The sequence below is a fragment of the Mastigoproctus giganteus genome, chromosome 13 (assembly GCF_048544385.1).
Source record: "Mastigoproctus giganteus isolate SK-2022 chromosome 13, ASM4854438v1, whole genome shotgun sequence".
NCBI lineage: Eukaryota > Metazoa > Arthropoda > Arachnida > Uropygi > Thelyphonidae > Mastigoproctus > Mastigoproctus giganteus.
The window spans coordinates 18,403,537-18,417,417 of record NC_143587.1 but is presented as its reverse complement, the minus strand read 5'-3'; the positions used below and the strand labels follow the sequence as shown (position 1 = coordinate 18,417,417).

At 38.8% G+C, this 13,881-nt stretch overlaps 1 protein-coding gene across 9 annotated transcripts in view; it reads right to left on the bottom strand.

Annotated features, from left to right (window-relative positions):
- Positions 1-13,881, bottom strand: part of LOC150075824 (uncharacterized) — a 376,562-nt gene that overhangs the window by 74,824 nt on the left and 287,857 nt on the right. For all 9 annotated transcript variants that reach the window (XM_090387480.1, XM_090387477.1, XM_090387479.1 and 6 more), the window contains one exon: positions 2,461-2,559. In XM_090387480.1, coding sequence (XP_090243606.1) covers positions 2,461-2,559 — 99 coding nt within the window. The remainder of the gene's footprint in view (positions 1-2,460; positions 2,560-13,881) is intronic.

The window sequence follows — 13,881 nt, the reverse complement described above, 5'->3', positions numbered from 1 at the left end:
ACAAGTTGAATCTCATAAAGATGAAATTTGTTACTTGTTAGAATGTGATGGACACAATACTGCAAGTAGTTCCACATTTTTAACATTGGCATTAGTAGAGGCATATGATGCAAGAAAGCAAGCATATGCAGCATCAGCCAAAAAAAACCGCTCCTATTTCATTCCTCCGTTCGTTCCAAATACCTGTCCAGCTCAGCCTTAAATTTATTTAGGCTATCAACTTCCACAATAAAGGATGGAAGTCTGTTCCACCAATCAACTACCCGCTAGCTAAAGGCAAACTTCAGCACATCTATCCTACAACTGTCTTTCCTCAATTTGAATTTTTGCCCTCTCCAATGATTATTCTGAGCAAGAGGTATAATTCCATCAGCACTGTGCGTGCTCAAACCATTCAAGGCTTTATACACCTCAATCAAGTCACCTCGCAGATGCCTAGTCTCCAGATACTATCATTTGCAAAACTTAAGCCTTTCTTCGTAAGAGCAACCCTTTGTTCTCTTCACTAATCTTGTTGCCCGTCTCTGTACTCGTTCCAACGGCTCTACATCCTTCTTATAAATGAGGCCTCCATACCTGTATACAATACTGAAGGTGAGTATTGTATACAGGTCTGGAGGCCTCATTTTAAGGAATGGTGGCCTGACCATTCCTTTATACAAGGGGATAATCACCTCCTTATCCCTGCTAGAAAAATTCCTGTATATCATTGACAAGACACCATGAGCTACTCTTGCAGACCGTCTGCACTGATCAGAAAACTTCACATCTGACTGCACAATCACCCCCAGGTCCTTTTCATTCTCTACCACTGTCAGTGTGGTATCACAGAGTTGATATGCCACTCTGGGATTACTGCTTCCCATATGTAGTACTTTACATTTGTCAATGTTAAACTTCATTTGCCACCTCTCAGCCTGTTCTTCTAGATCCTGTCGCAGCAGTGTGCTGTCATTAGTGTTATTAACAACCCTGCCAACCTTCGTATCGTCTGCAAACTTGGACATTAAAATAGCCTGATATACCATCATCAATATCATTTATAAATACAGAAAACAACAGTGGACCCAACACTGAACCCTGAGGGACTCCACTAATAACATTAGTCCATGAAGAGCAGTGTCCATTGATTACCACTCTCTGTCTTCTCCCACTCAACCATCCCTTTATCCATAGCAGTAATTTGCCTCCAATGCCACTGTTCCAATTTGTGCAGCAGTCTTCCATGTGCAAGTATCAAAGGCCTTTCAAAGATCCAAATATATGATATCAAAGTTATTCTTTGCATCCAGTTCCTTTGTGACTACATCATAGTATCCAATCAAATTGGTCAGACAAGACTTCTCCTTAAAAAACCCATGCCGTGTCCGAGCTATAACTAAAGTCTTGGCTAGATGATCCTGCAATGCTTCTTTAACCAGTGCCTCCATTAATCTCCATTAATTTCTCCATTAATTAATTTCATTAAACTCCATCTCCAGTCCATGGGTACCTCCCCTGAGTCCAGGGAAGCTCTCATAATTATGGCTAAGGGTTTGCTTACTTTCTTTGCCGCCTCTTTTAATAGAACTGGATAGATTCCATCCACCCCAGGTGCCTTTCTTATGTTTATCTTCTACAATTTCTCCTCCACTTTACTCTCAGTTATTACAAGATTATCTAACTTACTGCCAGAGTTGAATACACCTCTGGCATTCCCCTCTCTGAATAACTCCTCATGTGTGAATGTAGATGAAAAATATTCATTTAGTTTGTTAGCTACCTGAGCAGGATCATCAACAGTTGACCCATCGATATCAAGTGGACCAATCTGATTCATCCCCTTCCTTCTAGAGTTTACATAAGTAAAGAACTCTTTGCTCTTTTTCTTTGCATCCTTTGCCAAAAATTTCTCATAATCTGCCTTCGCCTGCCTAACCTCCTTTGTAACTTGGTTACAGACCAGCTTATATCTATCATAGGCTTCTGTGTCACATGTTAATTTATACGTATCCCATGCAATTTGTGACAGTTTCCTTACAGACTTCTTTGGACTAGCTAGAATATGTCCAAGCAGAGCATTTCCATTTTCTTTATTAGTAATACTTCTTGGTCTACTGCTCTGGCACAGTTATGGACAACTCCAGTTCTTTTGAAATGGTCAACTGAGAGATACATCAGATACACAACTGATATTTGTGTATCAAATGTATCTTTCCAGGTGTAGCCCTTTAAATTTCTCTGTGACAGATCTGTAGTATTCCTGAATCTCTTTAAACATAATTATTATGAAAACTCTTTCCTCCAGCATTAGTTTTCCTTCCATTCTGTTAAAATTAAACAAAATTAAACCTGCAATAAGGAAAAACAATTAGAAAACCTCATTATTTCCACTTGTGGTAAATGACTTTTAGACTCTGTACAATAGGTCTGAATAAAGTTCAACTTACTTATGGCAAAATAACAGACAGTATTACATACCTGAATATTTCCCAATAATAAGTTATTACTACTACCCTCTACATCAGGAGACTTAATATCTGGTACTTGCCAAGGATAACAGCTTCTCTCCTTGACTAACTGAAATTTTAAATTAAGTATAATTTAGAAATAAAGCAGAATAAGGAAATAAAGAATAATTATTAGTCACTTTATTTCTGCTCATATTCATCTTAAAGGTATGCAGCCCCATTTTTTTTATTTTTTTATATGCAGGTATAAATAGCAGAGGTAATATACTGCTCAACAAAATTAACAGAACACATAGAAAACGAGGTACAACTCATGCAACTTGTGATGATGCGAGATAACATTTGGTATGATCATGTACCACAGAATAATGATGAAATCAGGAGACAGCAGGAAACTTCAGACAGATAGAAGGGACATTTATAGGGATTTATATAAGAATTACTAAAAAGGCCACATTACAGAATTTGATAGAAGATGCTTGAAAATATGGTCATCAGTATGGCATGAACCCCAGGGGCTCACATGTGTTGAGTATGGGCTTGGCACACCCAGGGTCCTGAGCTGGATATCATCATTCTTCTCTTTCTTGGTGATTCCTTTCTTCTCTCTCTCTCTCTCGGGGTATTAAAGAATTTTATTTTTTTTTGGCTGGTGCAGCATAAGCCTCAGACTTCCCTTGCACCATATAGCTAATAATAATAATAATAATATGGTCCCCTTCAATGACTGAACAGGACTGAGTCGTGAACTATACATGACATAAGATTCTGTGGCAACAAATACCATTTTTCCAACAGCATACACCATAGCTCACCAAGTGACCAAAGAGTTGCCTGACAGCATGCAATGTGATGCCCAATGGCGTCTCACACATGTTCGATTGGATTTAAGTCTAGTTATTGTGCTGGTGATGGCAGTTGTTGGATATTTTCAGTTTTAAGATATTCTTCCACCACTTAAGCTCTGTGTGCAGTGGCACTGTTGTGCATGAAAAGAAAATCTGAGCCAATAACACCCTTAAAAAGTCTCACATAGGGTTCGAGGATGTGTTCTCGGTACCCATGTGCGAGGATGTGCAGGTACGGTACCCATGTAAAAAACATGAGGAGGGGTGCAGCCGCTGATCATTATTCGACCCTAGGTGAGAACCACTGCCTCCACTGTAAGTGTCCTGTTTTCTGATGTTGGAGGGATGGTACTGCATTCCTCATTGTCTCCAGATGAAAGAACATCTAGAATCTGTTTGCAGGCTACAACAGAACTCATCAGAGAACAGAACTGTACCCCATTTGTCAGGTCTCCAAGTCACATGTTCAGGGCACAAGTTTCGACGAGCTCTGTGGAGGTTTGGAGTTAGTGGGATAAAAACCACTGGCCTTTTCTGTATACAGTCCACTTGAAGTAAGCCTTCTTAACACAGTCTGGTTGGAAATGTTTTCACCTGTGGCCACAGCAATCTCCAGAGACAGTTGATGACAGTACATTGTTGGGGTCCTTTTTGCTGGTTAGAGCCATGTAGCAGGTCTGTTCTGATTGATGCAACTCTCGAGTGACCTTGGCTACCTCTTCTTGTAAATGGTTCCTGTTTCCTGAAGCTGTGTCCATAGCGCCAAGACAACACACTGCGTGACATATTACACCAACATGCTAACTCCACCTGTGACTTCCTGGCTTCAAGTCATCCAACAGCCCACAACCTCAAAGAATCATCAAAACGACAATGACTTGCCATGCCGAGTACTGGAGATGCAGCTTTCCCACTGAGCAAGCCAAAAAATGGGGATAAAGTGATGTGGTTGCAACCTGTGTTTTTATAGACATGAATAATTTGCATAATGTGCAGCTCTGTAAGGTGCAAGATCGATTTTTATTGGATACTCTGAATATGCATGCACTTGGATGCCTATTATATCAAATATTCACCTTTGGCGACACTGTTCACAATAAAATGTTTGTTGTTAATGTTGTTGAACATTATACTTTAATGGAAATGAGTTCGAAAAATGAGCAAATCAGACTTCAATTAGAATTTTCAATTAAACATTAATAGTCATAAAGCATTAGATTTTATGTTTAATAGAGATTACAGATCTCAGACAAAAAATTAGTTACCTGTGTAATATTTCAATGAATAATGTGATACCCCTCCTTTTTTAGCCTGGATCACTTTATGAATTCTCATTGGTAGTAATCTGACTACACCCCTTAAATAACGTATATCAATATTAGGCCATTTTGAAAACAACTGAACATGTAATTCATGCAGATTTTGTGAATGCCATTTTTGCAGTTTCACTTTTCATTCAAGATGTCCCATACATTCTCTGTAGGTTTTAAATCTGAGACTTGGCTGGACAAGTAAAATGCCCTACAATTCTCTTTTACAGCCCATGTATTTCTTTGTTCTGTAATGAACCACAGGGTGGTTCATTACAGAAGGGCTTGAAATCCCTAATGTGTCACATGTTCCAGAAGCAGTGCAAGAATTAAATTCACCTTTGCCTGCAGCTCTAATAAATCTATTAGCTTATGTCCACCCCATAACATTTTCTTGCACCCCTTCTTTTTAAGCATATCCCATCCCTGTAAAAACAGTCTCTCCTGTTAACAAGCACAGACCACAATGAGAAAAATTCTACTCCATAAGCCTTGCACATTCTCTCCAGGGCCAAAATGACTGACAAGGCTCTCAACACATAATCCCTCCTATTGTGTCTAGGCAGAATTGCAGAAAAATTCAATCCTAACTCATAACTTTTTCACAACACTTGCTTGTACTTGTTAAGTACAATCAATTAAGTATACATAAAGTCTAAGGAAGTGCAGTGTTGAGTCTGTTTGGTGTGAAATAAGAACTGGGAAAGGAAAAATGAGAGTAGGTGTGTGTTATAGGCCTAATGAATCTGATGAGTATAATGAGCAATTGTGCAGAGAAATAGAGTGGGCCAGTAAATCAGAATGTCTTATAATGAGGGATTTTAACTTTCCAGATATTGACTGGAACTTGTGGGTTGATCACTCGCACACTAGCAAGACTTTTGTGGATTTATTGGATGACTGTTTTCTACAGCAACATGTTCAAGAGGCAACAGGAGGGAGTAATACTCTTGATCTGATTATCAGATCAAGAAGTTGATAGCGATTATTCATGCATTAAGAATTTGCAGATAAGGAATTACTGGGTGACAGTGATCACAATGTGGGAATTACTTAAAGATGTAACTATTAATCAAGGCTAAAGGGAAGGGTTCTCGCTTTCATAAAGGTGACTGCAGAATTTAAAAACGTCTCAGACAGTTTTTAAATTCTGTACAGTGGGATCAAGTGATGATGTTACTAATGTTGAATTCTAAATGGGAAGCCTTCAGGGACTTAATTTTGGAGGCTACTAGGCTTTTCATTCCAACTAAGAAATACTGTTCAAGGTTTAGGCCTAAATGGAGGTCAGATGAATTAATGAGGCTCATGGAAGAGAAGAAGAATGTATGAGATGCATATAAGTATCAGGTGACACAGAAGCCTGTGGCAGGTATAAACTAGACTGTAATCAAGTCACAAAGGAGGTTAGGCAGGCGAAGGCAGATTACGAGAAATCTTTGGCAAAGGAGGCAAAGAAAAACAGCAAAGAGTTCTTTACTTATGTAACTTCTAGAAGGAAAGGGATGAATCAGATTGGACCACTTAACATAGATGGGTTGACTATTGATGATCATGCTCAGGTAGCTGATAAACTGAATGAGTATTTTGCATCTACATTTACACATGAGAAGTTATTCAATGAGGGGAGTGCAAGAAGTTTATCAAATACTAACAGGAAGCTAAGTGATTTTGTAATAACTGACAGCAAAGTGGAGGAGAAATTACTGAAGTTAAACATAAGGAAGGCACCTGGGGTGGACAGGATCTATCCAGTTATATTAAAGGAGGCAGCAAAGGAAGTAATTTTTTTTTTTTTTTATGTAAACCCCAAACACGAGAGGTATTAGAACCTACAGTACTTAGTACTGTGCTTGGGTTGGAGGTTGAGAAGACGAAAAAAGATATTTATTGACACTGAACTTGAACTTCTGCAGACTGTAATTTTCAGGAAATACGTATGAAGGAATGTTGTTCCAGAAAACAGCAGTTGAATGAATAAATGAGAAAGATGAAAAGTTGGTTCTGTGAGTTTGAAGTTGGACAGTAAATGGATGTTGGCTGGTGGCAGCACGTGTTCGGACTGTTTTGAAAGAGAGAGTGGGAATTATAGAAGCCAATTCAGAACAGTGCCCATGGAAGTATCTGTGGAAGAGGCATGCAGCAGAAACAGTATGTCTATGAGACAGCGAATGGAGAGACTCTCTGTTAGAGATGAATCATTAATTAACCTAACTGCCCTCTTCTGAATGGAATCAAGAAGCCTGAAAGAGGTTTTGGGAGCACCACCCCAGATGTGGGAACAATATTCCATGGCAGGGCGGTTTTGCGATTTATACAGAGTGAGCAGCTGTTTGGAAGAAAAGTAACGCCAAGAGCGAAAGAGAAAACCAAGTTTTTTTAGATGCAGAGGAAGCAATATTTGTAATGTGCTTGTGCCAAGAGAGATTAGAAGTCAGGGTAATCCCCAAAAGAGATATATCATTTTGCCTAGAAATTGGAGTGTCACTAAAGATAAGCATAGGAGCAGAAGAATCCTTTTTGCGAGATATAAGACAAGAGGGAGTTTTAGAAGGGTTGAAATCAACTAACTTGTCTTTGCCCCACTGGAGAATTACCTGAAGATTGGCATTTAAGGAATTGGTAGCAGATTTTCGAGAAGTTGAAGCTGATTGAGCAGGACAAGGTTTCTCAAAATGGAAAGTGGAATGCAATGTGCTATCAAATAGGATTTCCAGTCAATGGAAGAAGGTTATTAATATACAAGAGGAAAAGAGTGGGGGAAAGTACTGAACCTGGGGGGACACCGGCATTAGTGGAGCAGTTAGAAGACAGAGAGCCATCTACCATCACCCTCAGTGAGCGATCAAAGAGAAAACTGGTTAACCAATTACTAAAAACAGTTGATAAACCATAAGATGGAAGCTTGTTTAGAGGATTTTTATGCCAAACATGATCAAAAGCCTTTGAGATGTCAAGAACAACTACTTGGGTTTCACCGAACCTTTCCACTGAATTAGTCCATAAATGGGTAACATAAGCCAGAATATCACCAGTGGATCGACACTGACGGAATTCATACTGGCGATCTTTGATCAGACGGAAGGTTTCTAGGTAGATTAAGAGTTGGTGGTTAATAGATTTCTCCATTACTTTAGAAAGAGTAGAAGTAATTGCAATGGGACGATAATTGGATGGGAGGGATTTGTCACCTTTTTTAGGAACTGGTTGGATATGAGCAAATTTCCAAGCAGAAGGAAAAACACCTTTGGAATAAGAAAGTGAAAAAAGGCGGCAAAGAATACGAGTGAGTTCAGGAGCACAGGTTTTGAGAACAAGTGGAGAAATACCATCGAAACCTGGAGCCTTATTAGCATCAAGATTCGTCAAAATCCTTCTGACATCCTTTTGATGGAAGACCACAGGAGGCATTGAATGGAGCGTGTTGGGAATGGTGGGAGGTGTTTTACCAAGATCATTTATACATGAGTTGGAAGAAAAATGGGATGCTAGCAGGTCAGCTTTATCCTTGGCTGAAGTGACAACAGAACCATCTGGTTTGGACAGAGGTGAGAGCAGAGATGGGCAAAAGTTGCGGCCAATCACTTTGGCAAGAGACCAGAATGCTCAGCTACCATTAGGGCAAGAAGCAAGTTTTCTAGTCTTCAAACTCTAGTTTGGACTGATTAATAACTGCTTTACAATTGTTGCGAGCTTTGGTGTAGGCAGAAAATGAAACTGGAGAATTAGAAACAAGCCAATTATGATATGCAACATTCTTCTCTTGAACAGACTTAGCACATTTATTGGAAAACCAAGGTTTAGATAAAGGATGAGATTTTAAAGTGGAGTGTAGGATAAAGAATTCCATTCCTGCAAGAATAATTTCACTGACACGATCTGAGCAAACGTTGACATCAGATGTTTTGAAACAGTAGTCCGACCAAGGAAAAGAAGAAGAAGAAGAAAGTCTCGCAAATCATCCCATTTTGCATTCTTGTAATGCCAAACAACACGAGGTTGGGAATAGCCACGAGATAAAAGTCCCATTGGAGAAGAGACAATCACCAAGTTGTAATCTGAAGTGCCTAAAGGACATCTTACTTTGACCGTGTACTTAGAAGGGTTGTTTGTGAGATAAAGACCAAGCGTATTGGCTGTATGATTAGGATTGTCTGGTATTCTTGTAGATAAATGAACAATCTGTGTAAGGTCATTAGTAATTGCAAAAGCCTCAGCATCTCGGCCAGCTGGGTTGGTGTGACTAGAAAACGGAAGCCAGCTGGAGTTGTGAACATTAAAATCACCAAGGAAAATTACCTCACTGTTAGGAAAGTTGGACTGGAGAAAGTCAAGTTGCAAAGAGAGGAAGTCAAAGAGTTCAAAGTGATTAGTGGAGTTGGGAGAACGGTAGAGACAACAGATGAATTTGACACAATGAGGTAGAGTGATTTTAAGCCAGAGAAGATCAAATATAGGAGATTCCAAATTGCCAAGTCTCTGACAGGGAATATCAGAACGGACATATGCACAAGTACCACCTTTGAGGTGAAAGGAATTATACAGCGAATAATTTGGGCATCTGAGATGAGTAGTAGTTGAATCAACCAATAACTGAGATTCTGTCAGAAAAAGTACATGGGGTTTGGCAGACTGCAAGTGGAAATGGACATCGTTAAGATTAGAATTGAGACCATGTATATTTGTGAAATGAATTAGGAAGTGCTTGGGAGGTTTAGATCTTTTCGCAGATAAGCTTGCTCTATTAGTTTGACAATTCATGGTGTATTCAATAGTAAGAAAAAGAGGGTGGGACATGATGTATGAAGTAATGAAATTTTTGGTTATGGCGTACACATGGTAAGAATATAACCAGATCCTTGACATAACGTGGCCTCGACAATGCTCCCTGCATACACACACTACTCGGACTCCCTCCAGTCACTATCTGGCAGAGTAGAGATAGCAAGATTATACACTAGTGATCCGGAAGCCTCCTAGAGAGTTACCAACAGGTTCGGTCCGGTGTACTAACTAGCGGCCGGCCTGCGAACACCGTTTTAGAGCTGTACCCTCGAAATCTAAGGAATATGGGATTTCGCCACGACGTTCATCATAACCTCAAAAGTCATCAATCATACTGCATGATGGAAGAGATAGGGAAGGGTTAACCGGAACTTAGCTCTAGAGACTAAACATGGGTTCCACCACTTCAAGCCTCCAATAAGCAAAGTGGTGGTATTGCACCGGTGATGAGCGTCATCTACCACCTAGTACTGCCTGGTAACATAGAGGGCGGTGTTCCTCAATGTGATGTGGGCGCCACACCTCGACTCTTGCTTACGTTGGTTCACACCTGGGTGGTCACCCACCATGTACTTGTGCATGGAGGTTATACCCAGGATTACTAACAGTCCCACCATCGTGAAGGTGCAAGCAGAGGATTTGGCTGTCACAGGCCATCTGGACTTCGCCGAAACTGGGTCCACTTGACTCGAGTGTCATCCGAATATTAGTTCCATCAGCGTTTTAGACTCCCAGGTAGTAAGTACAGCTTGTCTGGCATATCTGAGAGAATATCAGTGACAACCTCAAGGACCAATTAAACCCTTTGCCATAATTATGAGAGCTTCCTTATACTCAGGGGAGGTCTGCAAATGTATCACCAATTCAAAAGGGGATTCAAAAGGTGACACAAGTAACTACAGACCTGTTACTTTAACTTGTGTTCCGGGGAAAATAATGGAATCACTGGTTAAAGAAGCATTGCAGGATTATCTAGACAAGACTGCAGTAATAGTTAAGACACAGCATGGGTTTGTTAAAGGGAGGTCTTGTCTGACCAATCTGATTGGATACTATGATATGGTAACAAAGGAACTGAATGCCAAAATAATTTTGATATCATATACTTGGATTTCAGGAAAGATTTTGATACCATTGCACATGGAAGACTCTGTACAAATTATGGCATTAAGGGTAAGTTGCTACAATGGATAAAGGAATGGTTGAGTGGGAGATGACAGAGAGTGGTAATCAATGGACACTGCACTTCGTGGACAAATGTTATTAGTGGAGTTCCCCAGGGTTCGGTGTTGGGCCCATTGCTGTTTTGTATATTTATCAATGATATTGATGAAGGTATATCAGGTTTAATGTCTAAGTTTTCAAATGATACAAATGTTGGCAGGGTTTTTAACAACAGTAAAGACAGTATGCTACTCCAACTGGATCTAGTTAAGTTGGAAAAGTGGGCTGAGAAGTGGAAACTGAAGTTTAACATTGACAAATGCAAAGTACTGCATATGGGTAGCAATAACCCAAGAGAAATGTACCAACTGTGTGGTACTACATTCAGGGACGTGGAAAGTGAAAAAGACCTGGGGGTAAATGTGCTTTATCAAGGGAAAGCACTTTGATATGATATTCACACCAAATACTCTTACATCCTCCAATCCAACTTTTCAGTGGACCAAAAATTTTCCTTGATGATTTAAATGTTCACAATTCCAGTTGACTTTAATTTCTTAGTTTACAAATTTAGTTGGTGAAGATAAGGCTTTTACTATTTAGTAACGACCTCACATATCTTCTTCAGTTTCCTATAAATACCAGCCAATCCTTAATCCTTATCTTTTCCTCTTTCAAAGCACACATTTAATGTTAGCACTTCTCTAGCCTCCATAGCTGAGTGGTCAGGAGCAGAAGTGTAGTAACACACGCTCTTTGAATAGACCGGGGGTCAAGCCCCTGACTGCTAAATACGGTCGATCTGTCAACCCACACGGGACCAGTGTGGCAGATTATGGTCCATTTCCCTCAGCATGAATTGTTGAGGAGGCTTCCATCCCTCAGTGGGTTGATAATGGCTGCAGTTTACCATTACCTTTTACCTTCTCTAGCTATATCAGATCAGAATGGGCATACATACAAATACCATCTTAACGTTCAAATACCATCTTACTTCTTCAATCCAACTATTCAAACAGTGACCTTCGTTGTGTGAAAAGTTGAAGTGAAGTTCAAAGAGTTGCTTTTCTCTAGCCATTTTTGTCATTATATCATCTGGAATTACCACAAATACCATCTTAACATTCAGTTCAAGTTACTTCTTCAATCCAACTATTCAAACAGTGACCTTCGTTGTTTGAAAAGTTGAAGTAAAGTTCAAAGGGTTGCTTTTCTCTAGCCATTTTTGTCATTATGTCATCTAGAATTACCACAAAATGTGAAATGGGATGACCTGCATGACATTTCTATTCCTTGTTTCCCTGGTTGGACTACTGTTCAAAATCTTCTGATTTGTTAAAATCATGTCAATAAAATTATTCTTATAGGGATAGAATCCTTTATTCCTCACTCCATGTGAGGAATTAAGGAACCTAACTCTGGTTCTTTATATAAACCATGGTTTTCTAATAAATGTGTAAATCTATTCAAGTTAAGAACATGGCTTCTGACTTGGACTGTATCTCCAGCTTCATTTTCTGCCTATACTAAAGCGTCCAATAATTGTACAAAAGTTATTAATCAATCCAAACTCAATTTTGAACATTACAAGGGTAGGAAACATTACAAAGGGTAGGTTTCTTATCTAAATGGCAATTAACCTTCTGGCCTCTGGCTAAAGCTATTGATTGCAATTTCTGTTCACCCATTCTTCCACCTCTGTTGTATCCTGATGTTCTATTGTATCCTCATCTAAAGATAAAGCTGACATATTATCGTCCTACTTTCCCACTGACTTCCCCACACACTTTTTAAATCTCTGGCCTTCATCACTTACAAAGAATACAATGCGGAGATGGGGGAAACCCCTGGTGCCGTCAGACAACTAACACACTTACACTTTTCCCACTAATGTTTACAGTAAAAGTAAGTGGGAAAGTAGTTTTCTTAGTAAATCATCTCCTACCATACCAAACACATTACACTCACTGCTTTCCATTGTCCTCTGACAGGAGGACATCAGATCTGAACAACTTTTATGTCAAGTTGCCAGTCTTGATGAAATTTCTCCACTTGTTCTTAAAACTGATGCTCTAGAACTTACCCATCCTATATTGCTTTTTTCACAATCTTTCACTAGAAATCTGCACAGAAATTGTGCAAATACAGCCAATTCTTAAAAACAGTGACAGATCTCTCCCTGTCTTCCAGTTATCATAACACTACACTTATCTCAATTCTTTACAAATTAATGGAGAAATCCATCAACCACCAACTCTTCCACTACCTTGAAACCTTCTGTCTGATTAAAAATCACCATTATGGATGGTCAGTTTCAAGATATTGATGATCCACTAGCTTATGTCTTTGGTCATATTTTAAAGAAAAAAAACTGCAGCAGTTGCTCTTAACAGTTCCAACGTATTTGATCATGTTTGGCATAAAGGTTTTCTAAACAAGCTTCCATCTCATAGTTTGCCATCTGTTTTTTTGCAATTGAGTAATCAGTTTTCTCTCTCAATCAGGCACTGCAGGTACTGATGACTCAGTTTCTTCTAACTTCTCAAGGAAATATTGCTTTCTCTGCATAAAAAAAAAACTTTTTTTTTTCCCCCTCTTGGCGTCACTTTTCTTCTAAACAGCTGCTGACTGTATAAATATCAAATCTGCCCTGGCAAGAAATATTATCTCCACATTTGGCATAGAGTCCCCAAATAATAAACAATGGTTATTGCAAAAGTGTGCAACATACTTAATTATCAAGAGTATGAATTTCATTTTTATTTCAACCAGTTGCTCTTCAAATATTAATTTTAAAATTGTCATAATAGTGAGAAATTTATCTTTGATCAGAATTACTTATCAAAATGTTAGTAGTAATGGGTTTTATACTGAATAAAAACAACATAACTAATATTCTCTCTTATCTAAAGAAAAAACAAGAAAGCATCTAACTAGGTATAAATTTCATGATATGACAGAAGGTCAAGTGTCTATTACTGAGATTCTCACTTTTCTATATGATTTTTAATCTATTTTATTTTTAAAACTTTAAATCTATTTTAATTTTTAACTTTATTTTTTTATTTAAATTTTTTTAAAATCTGCAATTACTGCAGATTCATAAACATTTTCACAGCCAAATTATATCTGCCTATTTGCAGAACATGACCAGATAAATAAATAAGTTATAATAATAATAAAATTCTTTATTCATAGAAATGTAGGACACGATTCCCGCTACAGGCAACCAGAGGAATCTTACAATTAACTGTACACATTACATTCAGTACATAAAAACTACGTGGCGCTCCATAGCCAGGTGGGAAGGAGCAGCAGTGCATA